The 24,100-nt window shown below is 38.8% G+C and overlaps 1 protein-coding gene across 1 annotated transcript in view; it reads left to right on the top strand.

Annotated features, from left to right (window-relative positions):
* The first annotated feature begins 5,999 nt into the window (after positions 1-5,999).
* The window catches only part of PLEKHA6 (pleckstrin homology domain containing A6), a 202,780-nt gene continuing 184,679 nt past the window's right edge, over positions 6,000-24,100 (top strand). The window contains exons 1-3 of the mRNA XM_074308902.1: positions 6,000-6,665; positions 15,567-15,643; positions 21,256-21,313. Of these exons, the coding sequence (XP_074165003.1) occupies positions 6,583-6,665; positions 15,567-15,643; positions 21,256-21,313 (218 nt within the window). The 5' untranslated portion in view covers positions 6,000-6,582. The remainder of the gene's footprint in view (positions 6,666-15,566; positions 15,644-21,255; positions 21,314-24,100) is intronic.

Raw genomic sequence — 24,100 nt, 5'->3', positions numbered from 1 at the left:
ATTGTTCTAAGCATAGGAGCTATAAATCCAAGCAAAAAAGCAGCCCCTGCCCTCAGGAAGCTTACATTCCAGTGGGGGAAAATGTTCATAAAAAGGGAACTGAAAAGAAGGTTGGAAGGAAGGTAGGGGCATGGTGGCTAAGTCTGGAGAGGAAGGCATGACTGGTCTGGGACACTTCAATAAACTCTCAGAACACAATTTTAAATGTAAAATTAAATGCATAGAATTCCAAAGGAAACTAATTATATTATAATGTAATTATTTGGGGCAACTTTGTGGCATAGTAGATAAAGCTCAGAATATCCTTACATGTGGGTGCCCTGCCCAAAGGAATGTAAATTTTGATTATTGAAACTTTCCCAGATATCTTGAGGTTTAGGGGCTAGGACCATGCTTTAAACCCAAATCATTCTAGTTCTCATTGATTGAAAAACAATTGGTCCCAGACCATTTCCTACTAGGTCATTGTTTGGGCTCTGATTGAGTCAGAGGGAAAGTGTGTGTGTGTGTGTGTGTGTGTGTGTGTATTTGATTAGGTAAGAGAAGCCATTCTCTGCCTTTTTTCTTACCTAGTTAATCACTGGTTAAGAATTGCTTCAGTAAATTGAGACCTGTTAAATACCTTAACTTAAAAAAGGCCAAGATCTTCCACTCCATTCAGGGTTATCTCTAGTCCTGTTGACTTCTATCTTGCCACTGGATCCAGATGGCTTTGGAGGAGAGAATGAGGCTGGTGGCTTTGCACAGCCCTCCCTTCCTTAAATCAAATTCACGTTCATGCCATGGCATCATCTCCGATATCATGGTCCTCTTCGAGAAGGAAAGACAAACAACAAGAAGTTGTACATGATAATTTGTCATTTCATGCACAATCATCTTTTTTTTTTTTGCTATTCTATTATGCTATGGAAATGTTTTCTATATTTCTGAAGTTCAGAATAAAATTAGATTATTTTTCTTTAAAAAGAGAGAAGAGTGGGCATCCAGGAGAAGATTCTATGGAATGAATTGCTTCACTGAAGGAATTGAGGTAGGAAACTGAGGACAGTAGTCAATGCAGTGGGTGACTGTGGGAAATAAATGAATGGCAGGGGATTAAAAGTCATGTTGAGGATGAAGAACAGGGTTAGAGATTGTATGGCAGAAGGAAAGATGAAATGATTTGAGATTATGATCAGATAAAGGAATTTTGGGGTTCATAAACATGGAAGTGGAGCATTTGTAGAAGATGGTATAGACATTGCTATGTTTAAGATGAGGAGTAGGTTATAGGAAATGAGTAGATTGAAGAAATTAGAATATTTGAGGAGACTTCAATATAAATTGACTAGTATGAAGACAGGGTTGGGGTGGAAAGAAAGGTTGTGAACTAGACACTTAATTCATTGAAGAAGGAAGGAGAATGTCCATATATGGCCAATAAAAATTCATTACTCTTTTAGCAGGTCTGTTTGTTTGTTTTTTGCTAAATAAGGAAATCATATATTAACAGCAAATAACCCATCGCATAGTGCTTCAACTGCCTGTGATTTTTCTTCACTAAATCTAATTACAGCTACTTTAATAAATTTTTAAGAGTTAAGAAAGTTAGGAAGCACTTGATTAGGTTTTGGGGGTGAAACATAGCAAACTTAAATTTATTAATATAATTGTTGTTGATAATGACTGATGAAAGATAGTGTTCTAAAAAGATGTTAGACAGTATTGTTAGGAATATATTTTCAAACCAGCTTTTCTATATTGTATTGTCACTGCCCCCAATTTATCCTTTTTTCATTTCAAGATTTCTTAGCCCCACAAACAACAGGCACAGTACTTCAAATATCAAGAGCTTTAATCAAACTGACACAAAATAAAGGCAATCAAGACCTTGTGAAGGAAACTCTTCAGAGAGAAAGCAAATACATTTTTTTCAATTTTAAAAAAATGTTAAAGTTTTGAATTCCAAATTCTCTCTTCCTCACTCACTTCTCCCTCTCTGAGACAGTAAGCAATCTGTTGTAGGTTATGCATGTGCAATGATGTAAGACATTTCCATAGCAAATACATTTTTAAAAATACAAGTCATTTTATTTCCCAATTCCACTCTAAGAGACAGCCCTTACTGGTTGCTCAGGTTAATCTGGGCTCTTTCTGGCTGTTGGTATGTTCCCTGGGGGCATCTTGGCTGAGACACTGGATGGTTTAGGTCCTCAGTGGTGGAAGAGCCTATCCCATTTGTTCCATGCCTTATCAGCAGCATAAGTCTCACTGGTGTTTCACAATAGTGCTCTCTCCATCATGATGGGACATGGAGGAATCTGTTCCCCTTACTTTTTAAGTTTTCCCAATTGAAAAACAAAAGGTTTAAAGGCTCTTTTATTTCCCCATACAGATACTATGTCTAGTCATACTTAGGCAGAAGGGACTCACAGGTTCTGAATGGGAAAAACTAGGTCCCTTTTCTGTTCAATTTAACTCAAAGTGTTCATTACCTGGCATGGTGAAGTCACTATACTGGGTGCTAATGATACAAAGATGAAAACTGTCCCAGTTCCTATAATCATGGAGTTTATAATTCATTAAGACTTTCTGTCATGCAGCAAACATTTATTTATTTATTTTTTAAGGATTATATATGTACTTTTATTTTTAACATATTTCCATATGAATCATTCTCGGAAAGGAAAAAAAAAAACCAGAAGAAAAAAAGGTGAAAATAGTATCTGCAGGGGCAGCTAGGTGGGCCAGTGGATAGAGCACCAGCCTTGAATTCAGGAGGACCAGAGTTCAAATCTGGTCTCAGACACTTAACTCTTCCTAGCTGTGTGACTCTGGGCAAGTCACTTAACCCCAGCCTCAGGGGGAAAAAATAGAATCTGCATTCAGTTTCCATAATTTTCTCTCTAGATGCAGATAGCATTTCCCAAAGTTTATTGGAATTGCTTTGAATCAATGAATTGCTGAGAAGAACCAAGTCTATCATAGTAGATTATCACACAGTCTTGTTGCTGTGTACTATATTTTTCTGGTTCTGTTTGCTTCACTCAGCATCTGTTCATGTAAATCTTTCTAGGCTTTTCTCAAATTAGCCTGTTGATCATTTTTTATAGATAAGTAATATCCCATTACTTTCATATGCCATAGATTATTCTTCAATTGATGAGCATCCACTTATTTTCCAATCCTTTGCCGCCACAAAAACAGTTGCTGCAAACATTTTTGCACATATGGGTCCTTTTCCCTCTTTTATGATCTTTTTGGGATACAGACCCAGTAGTGGTACTAGTGAATCAAAGGGTGTACACAGTTTTTATAGCTCTTTGGTCATAGTTCCAAATTGCTCTCTAGAATGGTTGGATCAGTTCACAACTCCTCCAACAATGCATTGTGTACCAGTTTTCCCACAAACCCTCCAACATTTATCATTATTTTTTTTCTGTCATGTTAGCCAATCTGAGAGGTGTGAGGTGGTACCTCAGAGTTCAACAAGCATTTATTAAGGTATCTACTAGACATTGTGCTCGGTCCTAGGGACACAAAGACAAAAAGAGCTTCCCAGAAACTTCCATTCTCCTGGAATGAACAGCCCACACACTGTTGAGTAAATATAAAATATAGGAACAGAGATTGGATCTGGCAGTTAATTTCCAGATGAGGAAAAAATGCAGCCTTGCATATACTCTGTAAGTTCCTGTCTAAGAAGCTGAGTGACTTGCTCAGGATCACACAGACACTATGTGCCAATGAAAGGACGTGACTACAAGTCTTTACAGTTTGGAGGTAGTCTCTCCATTCATTGCACTATGATCCCTTTCATCATACAAATGAGATTCATGGATAAAATAAGTTCAAAGTAATTGTTGGACTGGTGATCTAGAATGTTTATGACCAGGAAATCATAAAAGGCTTCTTGTAGAAGGCAGCGTCTGAGCTGAGCCTTGGAAAGAGAAAGAAATTCTGCTTGATGAGGGGAAGAGGGAGAGAATGAAAATGGGAGATGGCGTGTCATGTTCAAGCAACAGCAATTTATCTGGAACATAAAGTCTGACAGGGGATAGGAAATCAATCTGAAAAGATAAGTGAAAGCCAGATTGCAGAAGGCTTTAAATGCCCAATAGAAAAGTTTACATTTTCTCTTAGGAGCAATAGGGAACCATCTAAATTTCTATATCAAAATGGTGATTTGGTTAGAGCTGTGCTTTAGCAAAATCAATTTGACATCTGGAAGGTGGGGGAGAAGTGGAGGCTGGAGGCCAGGGAGACCAGTTAGGTCTATATTGTCTTCTGCACTGTGGGACAGTAGAATTAGCTCTCCCATTATGATGGGGAAATCTGAGACAGGCAGAAGTGAAGCTCTTCTCTTAGTGACAGCATTCCTATTCCCTAGCTACCTCCAAAATTTCCTTTGGTTATATTCAGTATCAAACTTGTAAAGTCCCACACCTAAATGGAATTTAAATGTATTATAGACTGAATTGAGATTAGTTCTCCCATACATAAGAGTATCAGGGTCGCCATTTTTTTTTTCATTTTTGATGCATCATTGAAAATGCTTTTTCAATATTGAAAGCATGTTGACTTAAATGGAATATCAATGTATCACCTCATGTTGGATTCCCACTTCACACATCCACAGCTCATTGATTCGTTGTTATGTTAAAATGAGGTCCATGGCCTATGAATTCTTCTCCTACCATCTATAGTCCTGCTTATCTGACTTTTAGGTTCAACAAATGGAAGCAAGAAGAGAAAGCTATTTTCTTTCAGGTGCAGGCTCCAAGCAGATGGTGAGACTTTAGCTATGACACAGAAGCAGACACACTATGTGTCTTCCATGAGCATTATCGTATTTCAAAACCTATACTTTTATGAATCTGTTATCTCATTGATATGATCCTCATTGATATGAGTATTCCCTCTATTGGTATAGACTACATCCTATCTAAGCCTTCTTTTCTGTTGTAATTCTTGCTCGTGTTCTCCCATAGTTAGCCATAGAGGATCTACCTTATTTGTTTAATAGGATCCAGGATCCTATTAAATTCAGGATCCAGGGCAGTTCTAGGGCTCTCTTTCTGTTATCACTTCCTTTAGCCACCTGATCACACATTTTTCCATATGATACCCCATGTACACATAGGTCAACATCCATCCATAACTGTCCGATATGCCCAATGTATTATGAGATAGATGAAATGGCTCCTATTTCTGAGAGATGCTAATAGGAAAAACAATGTTTAAATCTTCATATTATAACATTCATAAAGTAGATTTGCTAACTCTTACTCTTCCCCCCTTATTTCTCAATGCTGGTGCAAATGAGAGTATTACTAGGAAGAAGAGGACTATTGATGATGACGTAGGTAAAATGTCAAAAGGGGAAACAGTATATTTTAATGAAAAGCTGGTCTTGGAGCCAAGCAAACCTCAGCACCAACCCTCGCTAGCTGTTTACATGGCAAAGATAAATCACTTAAGTCATCTGTGCCTCAGTTTCCTCATCTGTATAATGCAATAGTAATACCCATACTTCCTGCCTTACAGGGTTTTTGTGAGGAATGTGCTGTGCAAACTTTAAAGTGGGATATCAGGATGAATTATGAGTTATTAGTGTCCTGATTCTGCTTAGTCATGGCAGGCTTCCCTGAGGAGAATGGTTGAATGACAAGTAGAGAATTAACTTGGCTGGTCTGACTGGCATCTTGGTAGGGGATCTCTTGTGGGGCGGGGATGGCTGTGTAGGGACCCTTTTCTCCTTGACTCTTGTACAACTTTGATCTTCACCTGACCTCCCAGCAAGCTGACCCAGGCTTTGACCACATTCCCCACTTCCCTGACTGACCGGACATGTTTTTCCTACCTTGTGATTCAAGTCTCTTTTAGTCAAACTGGTTCCCCCTGCACCCCAACATGGGACCTCGGCCAGGCTTCTGGGGTGCTCAGTCTGCCTGTGACTATCACTCTTAGGTGTTGGCTTGACTCCTCCTTCCTTTCTCCCAGGCACCTGTAAATTTAAGGGCTGGCTGACTGGTAGCTCTGAGCTTAGAAGGCAACACCCATTTCCCATACATGACAGACAGTTCCTTTCTGTTTGGAATTGTTGGAGGACTTCTGCCCTTCGTGAACAAGACCCGAAGAGCCAGGGAGCCCCGGTGCCCAGGAATATCTGCTCTGGGTAACAGTATATGCAAGATAAACGTCATAATTACTCACCCCAAACTAATTGTCAGTAATTAAAGTTAAGGAGGCAGTCTGAAGGAAAGCAGTGGACTCAGACTCCAGGAGAAGGCAGGTGGTGTCTGGCGTGGCTTCTGAGACTTTCCAGCCTGGATGCTGAGCTGGTCTGGGTTGTGTGACGGGCTCTCCCCACTGTGGACTCCCAGACTGCTCTCAGTGAATGAGAGGGCAAGCTCACCTGCACCCACCTGGCTGCCCTGGGGATCCAGGAGGCGGACTGGAACTTATGGCCAGGCTGGCCTGACTTCACTACCTTATCTTCCTGGAAGGAGGTGGAGGCTCTTGGAGAGAGAGAATCCCAGGAGAGAAGCCCAAAGTGAACTTATTGCCTGAGGAGGTGGGAAAGGATTTTTAAGTACTAAGATGGCTGATGAGATTGATTGGCTGGATCTGCCAGGCTGCTGGACCTACGGAGTCGACTGTGATGGCAGAATCTTCTTCATCAAGTATGTTTGTTGATTTCTTAATTTTTTTTTCCCTCTTAAAAATTCCTTAAAAAAAATCCCTCCACCTTCTCCCCCCACTCAAATATCTTTAAGTTGGCTGGGTTGGGGGGTAGGGATAGGGATTTGACCCAGAGACTGGGGAAGGTGGTGATAAAATGTGACTAAGTTTATTACAATATTTGTTTGAATTTCTCTCCCGCCTTTTCTCCAACAGTTCAAAGTTCTATAAAGCCTCACTCATTCACTCTCCTACTAATAGGTCTTTAGAAAGGTATGACTTAATTCTATCTCCTAGGAGAAACAGAGTTAACTGCTGGGTTTTTTTGTTTTTTTGTTTTTTGTTTTTATTTGAAGCCATTTTTTAAAGAATGGTAGAATTATAAAGTATTTTTGCAAGTGTTTCAGTGCTTTTTATTAATTTACATCATTCCATACCATTCAGGAATATTTAGCCAAAACTACTAGGCTTTTTAAGATTTTTTTTTTTTTTATACATTTAAGGAAAATTTATCAGGAGAACTTTAACCTTCTAGGAATAAGATCCTCCTTTATTGCTGTAAAATGGGACTAATCAATACACCTTTTTCCCTTTGCTGTCCTTGTAGAATTGGGAGAAAGAGAAGAAACCCTTATCTTGTGTGAAGCATTATTGACAACACATGATTTTATTTTCTTAACTCACATGAATCTTGAGACATCTCAGGTACCTAGTTCTGTAAAACATCCATTAATTGTGTATGAACCAGAAAATGTTAAAGGGCTGGAAGGGATTTTAAGGATCCTCTTCAGTTTTTTCATTGTGAAAGTAGAGAGCATGATTTAGGAAGATTGTTCTGATATTATAAATATCTCTATATCTCTATACACACACATATAAATTTTTTTCTGTTTCCATATACACATAAACATATATCTACATATACATATATTCATATACATGGAAATATATAAGAAGTAAAAACATACACTATATTAATATATAAATTTATAAATATGCACAATTATCTCATTTGGGCTTCATAGAATCCCTGAAAGATAAATGCTTTATTATGCCCATTTTAGAGATGAAGAAACTAAGACTTAGATTAATTGGCTAGTGTGGGGTCCCAAAGCCAGTAAGAGGTCGAGGGGTGGATTTGATTACTCAGTCGAGATCACTTCCCTACTTATAGTGTGAACTAGAGTCCTAGTTTTCTAACTCCTAGGCTATCACTCCTTCTCCAGTAATGAATGGCCTCCACAATTACCATGATAATGAATGATTTGGCTGTGATCATCAGTTTCCATATTTCATTCATTCTCTGTTAGCAAACATTAAGTAGCTCCCAGTGCAGAGCACTGATCTGGGTCCTGGGGGAATCCCGTGTTCAGAAGACATGGTCCCTAACCTCATGAATAGAAGCGTAAAAAAAAGAAAGAGAGAGGGGGAGAAATGATTTTAGCAAAAATAATACAGCAATCAGGTTTGTAGTGAGTTCTATATTCCTCACCTGTTGTTCCCCCCACTCCTTTTTAAAAAAAATTTTATTTATTTTATTCTGAACTTAAATAAAACAAGCATTCTCATAACATAGACTAGAAACAAAGAAGGGGCGGCTCTTTTTCTCTTCCTTGAGACCAAGTGTTATAATTACATAGTTTCATAAGGGGCTAAGATATAAGCACAGGTAACTATAATATATATCAGAGCTTCTGAAACTCTTTCCATTTGCGACCCCAAGACATTTTTATGTGACCGCCTCTTGAATCTGAGCCGAGATGTTTCTGGGAGCATTCGTGCCTGTGCGGTGCAAGGTGGGTATGTGCACGTGCTGTGCAAAGTGTGCATGCTGTGTGTTTAGAACCAAGACTGTAGTGGCAGTGGCATGCAGCCCAGGCAAATGCTGCCATAAACACCTTGGATTCATTACATGTTTGCTTTTTAACTAATCAGAAATCTTTTGTTGTTGCAAAGTTTTTGTGATCCCCGCATTCAGTTAGGTGATCCCATATGGAGTTGCAACCCACAGCTTAAGAAGCTTTGGTATATATAAAGTATATCAACAAAATTGGAAGAAACAAGCCAAATCTCATGGGTACATTCAAAGGAGAAAGACAATTAAAGATAGGGGGATTGGGAAGACTTTGTAGAAGAGCTGGCATTTGAGAGGAGGGATAGAAATACAGCCTGTGGAGGAAGCAGGAGGGCCGTTTTAGGCACAGACTGGGCAAGGAACAGGTGAAGGCAATCATCACCTGGCGTCCTCAGAGCAGGGAGTAGCCAGTTAGGCTGGAACACTGAGAGGAGATAAAGCAAGGAAGGTGAGGGCGGTGTTCTGTTGGGCTGAGCCTTGAACTTTAGCTCTTGTGTTGCTGTTATTATCGCCCTCATCTCTATTAATGCTGTTATTATATCATCTTTGAAATGAGCTATTTTGAAGTCCTTGGCCTTGGGCTAGCTTCTGAGGTCACTTGCTAAAAGCTTCTTTGGCAAGAAATCCCCAAAATGTTTGATAAATATGAGTTATTATTCTCAAAACACCAACATACTTACAGTTAATCATTTTTTCCTCTTCATACCTTCTCTCCCACACCTCCTTATGGGTGTCTGTCTGAACCACCCCAGCTCAGAGATCTTGCCCAGTTTTTGTGTCTCTCTTCCTCCTGGATCTGGAGCCAAGAGCAGGGTTTTAGAGCTTTGGAGATTCTTTCCAGGTTGGGGTTGTTTTCCCATTGACTCAGGCAATAGACATCCCCCCTAGCTCAGCCCTCTTTCTCCTCAGGCTCCTCACAGGCTCTGTCTTTGACTGGACATGGGGCAGTCCTAGAGCCTTGGGAGGCTACTGTTTGGCTGGGTACCAGCACTGGCACTCCCTCTCCAGAGGAGTGTGAAGGGCTGCTCTCCTCTGACTCACAGAGACTTTAAAGATCAACTAATCAATCAATAAGCATTATATTAAGCACCTACTATAGTATATGCCAGATACTGTGCTGGGCAATGGGACTGCCCAGAAAGATATAAAACAACCCCGGCTCTCAAGGATTTCGCAATCTACAGGGAACATGCAAACAACGATATACAAATAAGATTTATATAGCAGTGGTGTCAAATTCAAACCGAAGCAGGGTCAGTAAACCATATGTTGTTGTTCAATAGTTTCAGTTATATCTGACTCTTCATGATCCTTTTTGGGCTTTTCTTGGCAGAAATATTAGAATGTTTGCCATTTCCTTTTCCGATCAAGGCAAATAGGGTGAAGTGACTTTCCATGGTCACATTGTTAGTATCTGAGGTCAGATTTGAACTCCAAATCTAGTGCTATATCCACTGACATACATGTGCTCACGCTCTCTCTCCCTCTCCCTCTCCTCCCCCCCACCTTTTCTCTCTCATACACAGGTATATTTAGATATATATCCCTGAAGGCCATATATTGACTTGAAAAACCAAATATTACATTCTTATATCCATTGTATTTTTCTTTGTTTTGTTAAATATTTCTCAATTATATTTGAATCTTGTTGGAAGTACTCAGGAGTGTTGCAGTAGTGTGTTTGACAATTCTGATATATAAGATAAATTGGGAGTAGTTTTAATGGAAGAGGCTTTTGGTGTGTTGACAAATGTTTAACAATTAGCTCTTTGGGGGGAAAAAAAACTATACCCACAACACACTTTTATAGTTAATCTGCATTATTTCATTGTTGTTGTTTTTAGTGAGGCCATTGGAGTTAAATTACTTGCCCAGAATCACATAGCTAGTAAATGTCAAGTGTCTAAGACCAGATTTTAATTTTGTTAACATTTTCTCTATCACTTTCTTAAGTCTAGACAATCAATAAAACAATAAATCAAGCCCTGATTTGTAGAGTTTGCCCATTTCTAGGGTGCTAAAGCTCACACTGAAGCTTTTTTTTTTTTTTTATGCTGCAAACATTTTAACAATTATTGTCGAGTATACACATTGGAATTTTTTTTTTTTACTTTAAACTTTATCAAGTTAAATAAATGTTTGTAATATACAAAGAAAATAAAGCCAAAAGAAAAACTTGCTTTAAGTGTGCCTTGCATTTAGAATCAGTCACACTGAAAATTTAACAAACAGCTCTAGGGAGCTACTGGCATAGTTGTTCCAGTTCACTGCTGAAAGGCTCTAAGATTAAGGAGGACTGGGAAAGACTGCTTTCAGGAGCCGAGACTTTATTTGAAACTTTCAGGAGCCGAGACTTTATTTGAAACTTGAAATTGAAGACTGTATAAAGGAGAATGAGAAGATTGAAAAGGTTGTGAATGGCTTTAAAAGATGAACCCAGTGGTGATACACTACACAGAGCACTGGGTCTTCAGGAATCAGGAGGAACTAAGTGCAAATCCAGCTTTAGACACTTGCTAGGTGTGTGATCTTGGGAATCACTTAACTGCAATTGCCTCCAGAAGAAGAAGGGAGGGAATAAGGAGGAGAAGGTGGAGGAAAAGAAGAAGAAAGAAAGAAAGAGAAGAAGCAGAGAAGGAAGTAAAAGAAGAAGAAGAAGGAGGAGGAGGAAGAGGAAGAGGAGGAAGGAAGGAAGGAAGGAAGGAAGGAAGGAAGGAAGGAAGGAAGGAAGGAAGGAAGGAAGGAAGGAAGGAAGGAAGGAAGGAAGAAAGGAAGGAAGGAAGAGAGGAAGGAAGGGGAAGAGAGAGAGAGAGAGAGAGAGAGAGAGAGAGAGAGAGAGAGAGAGAGAGAGAGAGAAAGAAAGAAAAAAAAAAAGAAAGAAAGAAAGGGAAGGAAGGAAGGAAGGAAGGAAGAAAACAAAAGATTCTATATTTGATCCTGGAGGTAATAAAGGAGCCATGGGAATTGATTGAATGGGGGGGGTTTGTATAGTTTCACATGGTCAAATCTGGATTTTACAAAATCGGTTTGACAGGTGAGTGGAGGATGGATTACAATGAAAAGAGGAAGGAGACAGGGAGATGATCCAGCCAGCTTCTCAAAAGCCCAGGAACCTGAGGGGCTAAGCTGTCTTCTAGAAATAATTTCAAATCTGCTGGAAAATGTTAGGATTCTTACAAGGTGGAATTGATAGAACCAATAATTATCTAATTTAGCATGGTTGAGTATGATTGATCTGATCCTACAAGGAGATGTTATGGGCCAGAACTTGAAACAAGGTACTCAGTGGAATTGATGAGATACTATAATTCCACAAGATTCATACCTTTAAGAGAGCATATATAAGGAGGAGCTCTCAGGGCCAAAGAGGATAAGCCCACTAAAGGACCAGCCCACTCTCAGAGGAGGAGACAGATTCATTCCATCTTCTACCTTTGTGCTGGCTGGAGACATGAGGAGGGAGCTAGAAGCAGAAACTGGAAGATGCAAAGGACTAGCTGCAGGAACCAAGGAGAGAGATAAGCCTCTAAGAAAGCTAACCAGACCCAAGGAAGGAGACAAGATTGAAGGATTTGGACTTTAATACCTGGCTGCATTTGGGGTGATTACACTGAACTGAAACTAAGGTTGCCTCCAGAAGTCCTCCAAGAAACCTGCTCCCAAAAAACATTACACTTTAGAGAAGAATATTACAGGAAAATTTCCTTTTGTAGAAGGTATTTAAACACAGAAGATTTTCCTGTGGAAGGAGGGTGGAGTAAAAATTGGTTTTGAAGCAGGAAAATCGACAGATTATCTCTTAAAGGATCTTCCTTAAACCCAAAGATTTGGGTATTTTCCACTCACTTGGATTAGATTCTCACCAGTAAGATTTTTTTATCTAGATTTTTGTTAGAGGTTCCTTTATCAAGTTAGAGGGAGTTGTTTCCCAATATTGATGTCTACAGTTTCTGAGAAGTCATTAAGATGACTACCTCTTAATCTATTCAAAAGACTGAAGTTTGGTTTTATTTGTCAATTAATCAACTAGTAATTTTTTTTTATTTAATAGTTTTTATTTACCAGATAAATGCATGGGTAATTTTACAACATTGACAATTGCCAAACCTTTTGTTCTAATTTTTCCCCTCCCCCCCTCCCCCAGATGGCAGGCTGACCAATACATGTTAAATATGTTAAAGTATAAATTAAATACAATATATGTATACATGTCCAGACAGTTGTTTTGCTGTACAAAAAGAATTGGATTTTGAATAGTGTACAATTAGCCTGTGAAGGAAATAAAAAATCCAGGCGGACAAAAATAGAAGGATTGGGAATTCTATGTAGTGGTTCATAGTCATCTCCCAGAGTTCTTTCACTGGGTGTAGCTGGTTCAGTTCATTACTGCTCTATTGGAACTGATTTGGTTCATCTCATTGTTGAAGAGGGCCACGTCCATTAGAATTGATCATCATACAGTATTGTTGTTGAAGTGTATAATGATCTCTTGGTCCTGCTCATTTCACTCAGCATCAGTTCATGTAAGTCTCTCCAGGCCTCTCTGAAATCATCCTGTTGGTCATTTATTCAACTAGTAATTTTTAAGCATTCTGCATATGTCAGGCTCTATAGTAGGTGTTAAGGATACACAGGATAAAAATGAAATAATGGCTTCTTTACCCCCAATAACTAACGTTCTATCTGGGAAGAAAAACCTAGTAATAGCTAGCATTTACATAGCAGCTTTAGGTTTTCAAAGTGCATTATAAATAGTATGCCATTTGAATAGCACAACAACTCTGGGAGTTAGATGTTATTATTATCATCCCCATTTGTACAGATGGGAAATTGAGGCAGACAGGTTTAAGTTATTTGCTTAGGGGCACACATAGGACACATAGCAAGTTTTTGAGGTCAGACTTAAAACAGGTTTTCCTGACTCCTGGCCCAGAGCTATTAATTGCCTTGATATAAATATATGAAACACAACTAAACACCATATATGTTATATATTATATACACACACATATGTATATATATATATATATATGTATATATGTATATGTATAATACACACACAGAATATTGTATGTTTTTGGAGGTGTTGTTCAGTTATATATGAATCTTTGTGATCCCATAGACCATAGCATACCAGACCCACTATCCATGGTTTTTTTTTTTGTTTTTGTTTTTTTTTTTTGGTAAAGCCATTGCAGTTTTTTGCCATTCCTTTCTCTAATAGGTCACTTTTTGTCAGAGCTCTCCACTATGACCTGTCTGTCTTGGGTAACCTTTCATGATGTAATTCATAGTTTCATTGAACTATGCAAGTTCCTTTACCGTGACAAGGCAGTGATCCAAGAACAGGATAATATACACACACATACACATATACTATATGTATTATATATATATCCATGCCGGAGCTCTAACACACACACTATATGTATTATATATACAATCCATAGCCAGAGCTCTAGCCACTGCATGATCTTTCTGACTCAGTATACATATCTATACAAATAGGTATATGCTGTCTGTGTGTATAGATAGTGTATATATACAAAATTATTTTATGGAGAACTCATACAGGGCAAGCGCTCACAAGGTAGTCAGAAAAAGCAATGCAAGGGCACTTAAAAACTTTAGAATTGATTGTATGACATGGGAGACACTGGCACAGGACCACCCAGCATGACGTGCCCTCATCAGAGAAGGTGTTATATGCTCTGAGCAAAGCAGAATTTAATCATCCCAAAGGAAATGTGAGATGCATATATGTACATATACACATGCTTATATGTATTTTATGATACTGTATATTATATATAGAATCTAATTCTAGATCTCTCTCCACTGATACAATGCTGATACTCTATACACCTAAATATACATATAATATAAACAATGTATGTATTATATATATAATATGTATTATAAGTAATGTAATATGTAACAATATATAATATATTACATACATACATACACAGGTTTACTTCAGGGGAAAAAGGAAGCACCAGCATCTGGAGAGATCAGGAATTGCCTAATGGTGACATTTGAGTTTTCAGTCACTATCCACTAGTGCACTATCCACTGCACCATCTAGCTGCCCCATTTTTTATTTTCAAAATACATGCAGAGAGCCTTCAACAATCATTCTTAAGGGGCAGCTAGGTGGCGCAGTGGATAGAAAACCAGCCCTGAAGGCAGGAGGACCCCAGTTCAAATTTGACCTCAGACACTTAACACTTCCTGGCTGGGTGACCCTGGCCAAGTCACTTAACCCCAGCCTCAGCAAAAAACAAACAAACAAACAAAAAACCAATCACTCTATCAAAACCCTGTGTTTCAAATTTTTCTCCCTCTCTTTCCGCTCCCTCCATCCCTCCCCTAGATAGCAGGTAACCCAATATATGTTAAATATGTGCAGTTTTTGTGAAGAGTTTTAAATGTCAGACATAGCAGATTATATTTCCATGTGCATTTGGATCTGAACATCCATGTTGATATGAACTAAGGGTTAGGGGCAGAAGTGAGCAGCATGCAAGGAAGCATTGTTGTGTGGAAAAACTGTCATTTTTGGAGTCTGAAGTTGCCTTTGTTTTTTAAATAATATTTTATTTTTCCAAATATATATATATATACATATATATGAAGATAATTTTCAATATACTTATAGCAAAACATTGTACTCTAAAATTTTCTCCCTCTTTTTACCTCCCACCCCCAAGACAGCAAACAATCTAACATAAGTTAAATATGTGCAGTTCTTTTAAACATATTTCCATGTTTGTTATGTTGTGAAAGAAAAATCAGACCAAAAGGGGAAAAAAAACACAAGAAAGAAAGAAAGAAACAAACAAAAAAGGTGAAAATACTTTGCTCTTATCGACATTCATTCTCTTTCTGGATATGTATGGCATTTTCCATCCCAAGTCTATTGGGATTGCCTTGTATCACTACATTGTTGAGAAGAGCCAAGACCATCATAGTTAATCATCACATAGTTTTGTTGCTGTGTACAGTGTTCTCTTGGTTCTGAGGTGTCTTTTGGGGTTCTTTACAGTGACGAGAAACAATCAACTAGCTGGGTGCATCCAGTTATAAAATCTCCTATCCAGAGTGGACAAGTCTCCAGTCCAGGTAAGAAATGAGTCTGTCCCTACCTCTTCACCATTTGTCTCTTTGCTTCAGCTGTGACAATAGCTTACAAGAAGATTGCAAAAGCACCCCATCTTTGCCTGTGACTTCTTTTATCCCTAGATGATCTTCCATGTCATTCATCCTGGGACACAGTGATGTGCTCCAATCACAGAGATTTCAGCAGGCTATAGTGAAATGAGTAGTGGGCTTTGGAGTCAGGAAAGACCCAAATCCTGTCTCTGACACTGGTCAGCTGTGTGTCCATAGACAAATCACTCTCTGAATCCTAGCTTCATCATCTATAAAATGGACAGCATTATACCTGTAGAATTTATAGGGTTTGATGAGGTTCAAATATGATAGTGAAGATAAATGAACACCATAAGTTCTATATAAATCCTTTTGTTGTTGAGTCTTTTCAGCTCTGCCTGAATCTTTGTGATCTCATTGGGGTTTTCTTGGCAGAAATATTGGAGTCATTTGCCTATTTCCTTCCTAGCTCACTTTACAGATAAGGAAACGGAGGTCAACAGGCTTAAGTGACATGCCCAGGTTCACCCAGCTATTAAGTGTCTGAGGCTGGATTTGAACTGAAGAAGTGGAATTTTCCTGACTCCAAACCCAGTACTCTGTCCACTGTGCCACCTAGCTGCCCTATACAAATACTAGTCTTTGTCATTCCCCAATGAATAAATACTATTTTTGCTGAGGATGACTTGTGCAGACTTGAATGGGGGATTATAAGAATCCAGACAATGAAGAAAACACAGTCCTTGCCCTTCCTCAGATAGTTTCCAGTCTGAAGGAGATACTGTGTCCTTGCCATTAGGCAGGTCCCATTCAGAAAAGAGAATGGAATAGTTTTAGTATACAGAATCAAAGAATTCCAGAACTTGGAGTTGGGAGGACCTTAGCCATTATTTATTTGGTCTCAGTCCCTCTTTATGCTTTTAAAAATTATTAAGGAGAATTCTCCCCCATTCTTACCTCCACTCTTTATCCACCAGGAGCTTTTGTTTTTGTGGATTCTATCTATTGAAATTTTACTATATTAGAAATTTAAAACAACTTTAGTATTATGATGAAAATAATTTTTATCTCAGTTACCTTCTGAAAGGACCCCTCTGGGGTCCCAGGATTACATTTAGAGAACTGCTGAAATGGATCCAAAACAGAAAGAACCCAATCTGAAATGTTTCCAGCTATTTGTCTTTCCTTCCTCAGAGGACCATGTCATCAGGGAAGTGATGCCATGATTGGCAAGTAAATTGGATTTAAGTGAGGGAGGTTGTACAAGGTCACCTGTATTCTCCTCCAGAGTCATCTGGATCTAGCGGTCAGTTTATAGATCAGGACATATGGAGATGGCCCTGGATACAGTGGAAGACTTTGGCTTTTTTAAGCTAAGGTTTTTAACAAGGTTTCTGTTTGATTGAAGCAATACCCATTCAGTGATTAAGACTTGGTAAGAATTGAGGTTAAAAAAAAAAAAAAAAAAGGCCTCTTACCTGCTTAAAAAAAAAAAAAAATCTAATCTGGTTAGGGAAGACCCTCAGGGTTTCTGGCCAAAAAAAAATAATTATAATTTACATTCATTCTTCTTAGCCAATCAGAGCCCAAACCATGACCAACTGAGACTTGGCCTGGGACATATTGTTGACAAATAAGTGAGAGTCAGGAAGTTTCAGTGCTAGAAATTTACTTTCCTTTGGACCCAGTGCTCTCAGGTAAGGATATGATTAGTTATTTGAAAAGAAGAAAGGGAAAAAAGAAAAGAGAGAGAGGAAGAGGCAGAAGGATAAGGAGAGACAGATAAAGAGGGAAGAAAAAAAGACAGAGATGGGGAGAAGGATGGAGAAAGAAAGGGAGAGAGAGGTGTGGAGAGAGAGAGAGAGGAGGAATAGGGAAGGAGAAAGTTAGAGAGAAAGAGAGGAAGAATGCTGGATTGCTGGATTTGATTTAGAGTATTTGGATTCAGATTCTATGTGTTTTCTTACTGCCTATATGATCTTGGAGAAGCTATATAAACTCTCTGGAGCCTCAGCTTGGAGTTGGACCATACAGTCTTTAAAGTCTCATTTATGAGCCTGTGAATTTATTCCTGTTCAATCTAATTTTGGACAGCTCTATTCACTAGGAAGTTTCACTTTATATCCAACCTAAATCAACCTCTTTGCCATCCCTTCCCATTTGTAGGGGGCAGGGGCAGCTAGGTAGTGCCATAGAGCACTCTGCTTGGAACCAGTAATACTTCATCTTCCTAAATTCAAATGCAGCCTCAGATACTAGCTGTGTGATCCTGGGCAAGTCACTTAACCTTGTATGTCTCAGTTTCCTCATCTGTAAAATGAACTGGGGAAAGAAATGGTAAATCACTCTAATATCTTGGCTGAGAAAATCCCCAATGGGGTCATGAATGAAGTGTTGGATATGACTGACCAACAAAAATCTCTTTTCCAAGCTAAATAATCCCATTTCTCTCATATGATCATATAATACCTGCAGTATAATGGTATTTAATAATTGATGGATTAATTTTTCTTCAGTCCTTTCCTCATCCTAGATATCCTCTTCTGAATGTTTTCTAGCTGTCAATATGCTTCCTTGTAATTCCTAGGACTGAATATAATACAAAATATACTAGGACCAGACACTATGCCTCTCAGTATAGTTTATTATTGCATTAGCTTTTTTCACTGCCATTGCTTCCCTATTTACTCTTTATTGAACAGGTATTCTGCGGAAATCCCTAGATAGAGAGCAATTTGAAAAATTGATATCTAGCTCTATCACTCTAGCTTGTATTCTTGAAGTTGACTTTTTAAATCTTAGGGTAGGACTTTATATTTATTCCAACTAAATTTCATTTTATTAGGTTTGCCCTATTACTCTAGTCGGTTAAGATCATTTTGGATCTTTATTATTTCATCAGATATGGTTAGCAGTCCCTCCCCATTTGGCTTTACATAATCAACATATTTGATAAGCGTTTCACCTCCTTGCATAAAGATAAAAAAAATGAGATAAATACACAAACAAATGCAAATTAAACATGTACAAACCTATTAGAGAAAGTTTAAGAGGTATGAAGTGAAGAAATGATCCCTTCTAAGAGCTCTTTCTTTGGGATAACAAGGAAAGCAAGTGAAATTAGAAAAGGTTTCTGACATTTTAGTTATATCTTTCTGAAGATAAGACATTTTACTGATAGATTAAGATTGTCTAATTCCTTCCAGTTTCCTTTTTTTTCTGATTAGAATCTAAGTGTTTGATGCTACGAACCTTGGCTACTCTGGATAAAACTAGATATTAGAGACCCATAGGAATTGAAAAATTTATTGGGAAGCAATCATTGAGGCATTTCCAAAATAGAGATTTTTTTTTTTCCTGAATCCCTTTTCTCTTCCTATTACTGTCCTGGGTACCACCATCCTCCATTACCCAAGCTGGTAAAATCAGTGTCATCCCTTACGGCTCACTTTTATTCATCCCTCATATCCAAATCCATTGTCAAACCTTGTCATTGACATCTGGTATATATATTCTCCTTTCTCCATTCATACAACCACAACTTTAATTCAAATTAGTACTTTTTATTTAGACCATAGGTGTCAAACATGACCACAGGAACAACATTCCCACTACTTAATGATTTCTAATTCCCTATTATCTCTAGGATCAAATTAAAGTCATTTCTTTGATATATAAAGCTCATCATAGCCCACTCTCTTCCTACATTTCTGGTCTTATTACACTTTACTCCTGTCCACAGATTCCATGATCTCATTGCATGGGTCTACTGGCTCCATTTCTCATCTCTTCTCCTTGTATTGACTGGGCTCCCTGCTTGTACCTTTACCTCTTAGTTGCCCTCACTTCTTTCAAGACTCAGTATAATCCTACCTTCTGCAGGAAGATCTTTTAGGTGCCCCAGCTGCCAGTGTTTCTCCTCTCAAATTGTCTTCCATTTTTACATGGAATTGTCTCACCCCTCAGACTATGGGCTCCTTGAGGGCAGGGACTTTTACCTTTCTTTGTATCCTTGTTGCTTAATACAGTATCTGGCACATAGTCACTTAATGCCTGCTGTCTGTCTGCCTGACCAACCTATTTATATCTAGAGTCTCATTTGCTTGATTTCTTTGTGTCCTGGGTATAAAAGCATTGGTTTGGCTCCTTAAGGGTCATTTTTTCATCTTAGATTGGATTTTAGTGAGTTAATAAAACCAACTCAATCTATTCTGTGCTCTAGGGAGCTACTAGGTGAATTACTTCTACTTCCCCAAGGTTAGAAGGGAGATTCCTTCACTAGGTTTCAGGGAGTGGGAGAGGAGCTGTCTCAATAATATCTCAGGACATAGAAGAACAAAAGGAAACCTGTGTTGAACGCCTGCTGTTGGCTGGTTGGTGATGCTGAGGCAGAGAAGGCTCTGAAGAGGGCTGCCCTAGGAGTAGAAGAAGAAGGGAATCACTTTGGCAGGTCCCAAGGACAGAGAACTGTGTTTCTGACTCATAGGATTCTCTCTAATGCGGGCAGGATGCCAGCCCAAGCCCTCTGGAATAAATGTTCCTTGGAGTACAGGGAAACGACATGCCCAGCTGGGAGGATGTGTCAGTGCGTAAATCAATTCACCAAACATTGATTAAGCACCTACTATAGGCAAAGCCTCCGAGACTTCTTAGGCTCTGTTACTTCTTTCTAGCATCGAGGTGATTCTGGGTTTTCAAAGGCTAGCAAAGCATAAGCTCTGGCAACTCGTACTGAATTGTAAAGGCTTTGAGCATAGGTCTACCATGATGTCTTTTGTTGGGGAACTTAGCCTAGCTAAGCTTAGGGAGGCCCAAGAGCAGGGGGCTCTCCATCATGTGATGGATTTTTTTTTTTTTAGCCACAACAAGTAAAGGGCCGTGATTTAGAAGCATGAGGACCTGCATTCAAAGCTATCCCTACCACTCACTACTTGTGTTACTTTCAGCAAACCAATTTTGGTGAAAGCTATCAGCTTGGTTTCATCATCTGTAAATGGAGGAAATTGGGTTAGATGGCCTCTGAGGTCTCAGGTCTCTAGTCCCATGAGTCTATGTGCCTTTGAAGAACAGGGAAGGATCAGTTGTTTATTATGTGACAAGGGGTATGCTAGGGGGTGGGGATACAAAACAAGCAAAAAAAAAATGCAGTTCTTGCCTTCATGGGACTTAATTTGCATTGGAGGTAGCAAGGCTGCTCAATGGTTAGAGTACTGGGTCTGGAATCAGCAAGAGTTCAAATCTGCCTTCAGATACGTCTCAGGTTCCTCATCTGTAAAATAGAGATAGTAGCAGTACTTAATTCCCAGGGTTACTGTGAGGATCACATGAGATAATAATTATAAAGTACTGCACATAGTTCCTGGCACCTAGTAAACTCTAAACAAATGTTAGCTATGATTATTAACATCTGACTTAGTTTCTTCAACTATAAAATTGAGATAATAATAGTCCCTATCTCCTAGAGGATCAGATGAGATAATATTTATAAAGTGCTTTGCCACCAGGTGGTTTGTAAACCTTTAAGTGTTAGGTCAATGGTAATGATGTTATAGGATTCTAACTGTGTGACCATATCTTTTCAGATTTGCCCAAGGGCTGGGAGATGGGATTCACCCCAGAAGGAGCTGTGTACTTCATCAAGTAAGTAAAGTGGTTTTACTTCCTTGCTTTATTGTTCCACGCCTCTAATGTTTCCTGAAGTGCAAAAATGATAGAGGGGACAAGATCTCCCAAGTACAAAGGTGCTGGGGAATAGGATGCCCACAACCAGGCTTCCAAAGTGTTGGTGACCAATCCAGGGATATTGGAATGGTGGAAAGGAAAATATGTGCCTGTGGACATACATATGTGTGTATACAGAAACATGTACACGCGTGAATACATATAAACACAAAATACACGTTTGTTTTCCTATTGTTCATCCTTTTTTTTTTTTTTTTTTTTTTTTTTTGGCTGAGACAATTGGGGTTACACATTCATCCTTCTTTATTTTATTTTTTCTTTCTTGACTTATTCTTGAATTAGATAAGAATGAGGCAGCGTCATTGGAAGTCCAGTGACAAAACAAAGGTCAAAATGACTGGCAATGGCCCAGGATCAGTGTAGCAAAGTCAGCTATTCTGGAGACATCCCCCAAACTGGGGGTTCATTCTCCCCTTCCATACATAGTGTCTGGGATGGGGGAAGGGTGGGCTCAATATGACAAAAGGGTGAACTCAAAGCTCTTGCTTCATAAAATCCTTAAGAAGTTCACCTTAGATGTTGCTTTGCTCAACTCTGAAAGTTAGGGCCAAGTCCTGAAGTTGACTTTCTTCGCGGCATCTACTTTGTCCCAGGTTTATCTCTTAGCTCCTGGTACTTTAATGCTACTGCCCATTACTATTGTTCCAAAACATTATTAGCAGCACTGGTAGATAATGCTACTGATGCTAATGGGAACTACAGAGCTTCTCACATTCTGAAGTTCAAAGTATTATTATGTGGTCACTGGAGAGGGGAAGGCAAGGGAAAAAATATGTGGACGTGGGAGAGGGCAGAACAAGGAAGGTACAATCTCATTCCAGAGCGTCATAGTCACTGGTGCTCTTCTCTATCTGGAAGATAATTTGTCTTATTTTGTCCAAGTGTTAACTTGATGGATAGGTGTAGGTACTGTATTTCCTCAGTGGAATCTGAGCTCCTTACGAGTAGGGTTATTCTGGTTCTATTTCTCCCCAGTATCTCCCACAGTGCCTGGCACACAGTAGATGCTTAATAACAATGTTTGTTGTATTGAATTTAAAAGGGGAAGAGCAATGCAGTAAATAGGAGGAGTGTGAACCAAGATGGGGAGTTGGGCAGTTCTGTGGCACACTTGGGAAACAGTAGTGTAGCTTAGGTGATATAATAGGTGCATAGAGGGGCAGCAGTGAGAGAGAAGAAAAGAAAGGTTAGGGCCAAATAATGGCAGACCTTGACTGTTAGTCTGAGGCATTTGAGTTTTACTCTGTGGGCAATGAGGAACCTGTGATAGTTTTGATGGTGAAACAAAAATGATGAAATCTAATGGAATGTCACCACTTTTTGCTTGGAATATTGCATAGCCTACAATCAATTAACATTTGCAAAGTATCTACCATGTGCCAGACACTGGGCTAATCTTGGTCTTCCTGCCTCTATTCTTTTTTTTTTTTTAATTAAAATTTTTTATTTTCAAAATATATACATGGATAATTTTTCTTTCTTAAGTGTCTGAGGTCACATTTGAACTTGAGTCCTTCCTTCCCTCCACTCCCTCCTCTACATGGCAAGTAATCCAATATATGTTAAACATGTGCAATTCCTTTATACATATTTCCACAAAGATCATGCTGCACAAGAAACATCAGATCAAAAAGCAAAAGAATGAGAGAAAACAAAATGCAAGTGAGCAACATCAGAGTGAGAATGCTATGTTGTGAACCACATTCGGTTCCCACATTCCTCCTTCTGGGTACAGATGGATCTCTTCATCACAACTGGCCTGAATCATCTCTTTGCTGAAAAGAGCCACATCTCTCAGAATTGATCATCATATAATCTTGCTATTGCCGTGTATAAGGATCTCCTGGTTCTGCTCATTTCATGTCAGTCTCTCCAGGCCTCTCTGAAATAATCCTGCTGGTCATTTTTTACAGAACAATAATATTCCATAACATTCATATACCATAATTTATTCAGCCATTCTCCAGTTGATGGGCATACACTCAGTTTCCAGTTTCTTGCCACTGCAAAGAGGGCTGCCACAAACATTTTTATACATGTCAGTCCCTCTCCCTCCTTTATGATATCTTTGGGATTTAAGCCCAGTAGAAAACCCTTGCCTCTACTCTTTTCCCCTCCTCTACACAACTAGCACATTGATATTCCAAAAATACAGGACACACTGTTACTCCCCTGCTCAAGAAGTTACAGTGACTCCCTTCTGCCTCTAGGATATAAACTCAGCCTGGCATTTCACAATCTTAACTCTAGTTCACTTTTGCAGAATTTTCACATACTACTTTCTATGCATTTGAAGTTCCAATCAAACCAACCTTATTCCTCTACTAAAGCATGCTCTGACAAATGTTTAACAATTGGCTCTCAAAAAAAAAAAAAAAAAAAAAAAGTACACAGGACAATTTTTAAGTTTAATCTGCATATTAAATTTTTCTCCATTATTTTTTAGAGTCTAGACAATAAACAAAACAATCAAGCCCTGATTTGCAGGTTTGCCCATTTCCAAGGTGTAATTGCTCATGATGAAAATTTAATAATGGCCTTCAGAGCTGTTTTGAGTTGGCTCCAGCCCATTCTACCTGAACTTAGCATTCCCGCCTTTCTGCCTTTCCACAGGCTGTCTTCATTCCTTGCATGCAATTTTTCTAGAATACTGAAGACCTGATTTTAGTTCTGCCATTCACTGCT

Source organism: Sminthopsis crassicaudata, chromosome 4 (genome assembly GCF_048593235.1).
Source record: "Sminthopsis crassicaudata isolate SCR6 chromosome 4, ASM4859323v1, whole genome shotgun sequence".
Classification (NCBI taxonomy): domain Eukaryota; kingdom Metazoa; phylum Chordata; class Mammalia; order Dasyuromorphia; family Dasyuridae; genus Sminthopsis; species Sminthopsis crassicaudata.
This window is presented reverse-complemented; position numbering and strand designations above follow the sequence as displayed.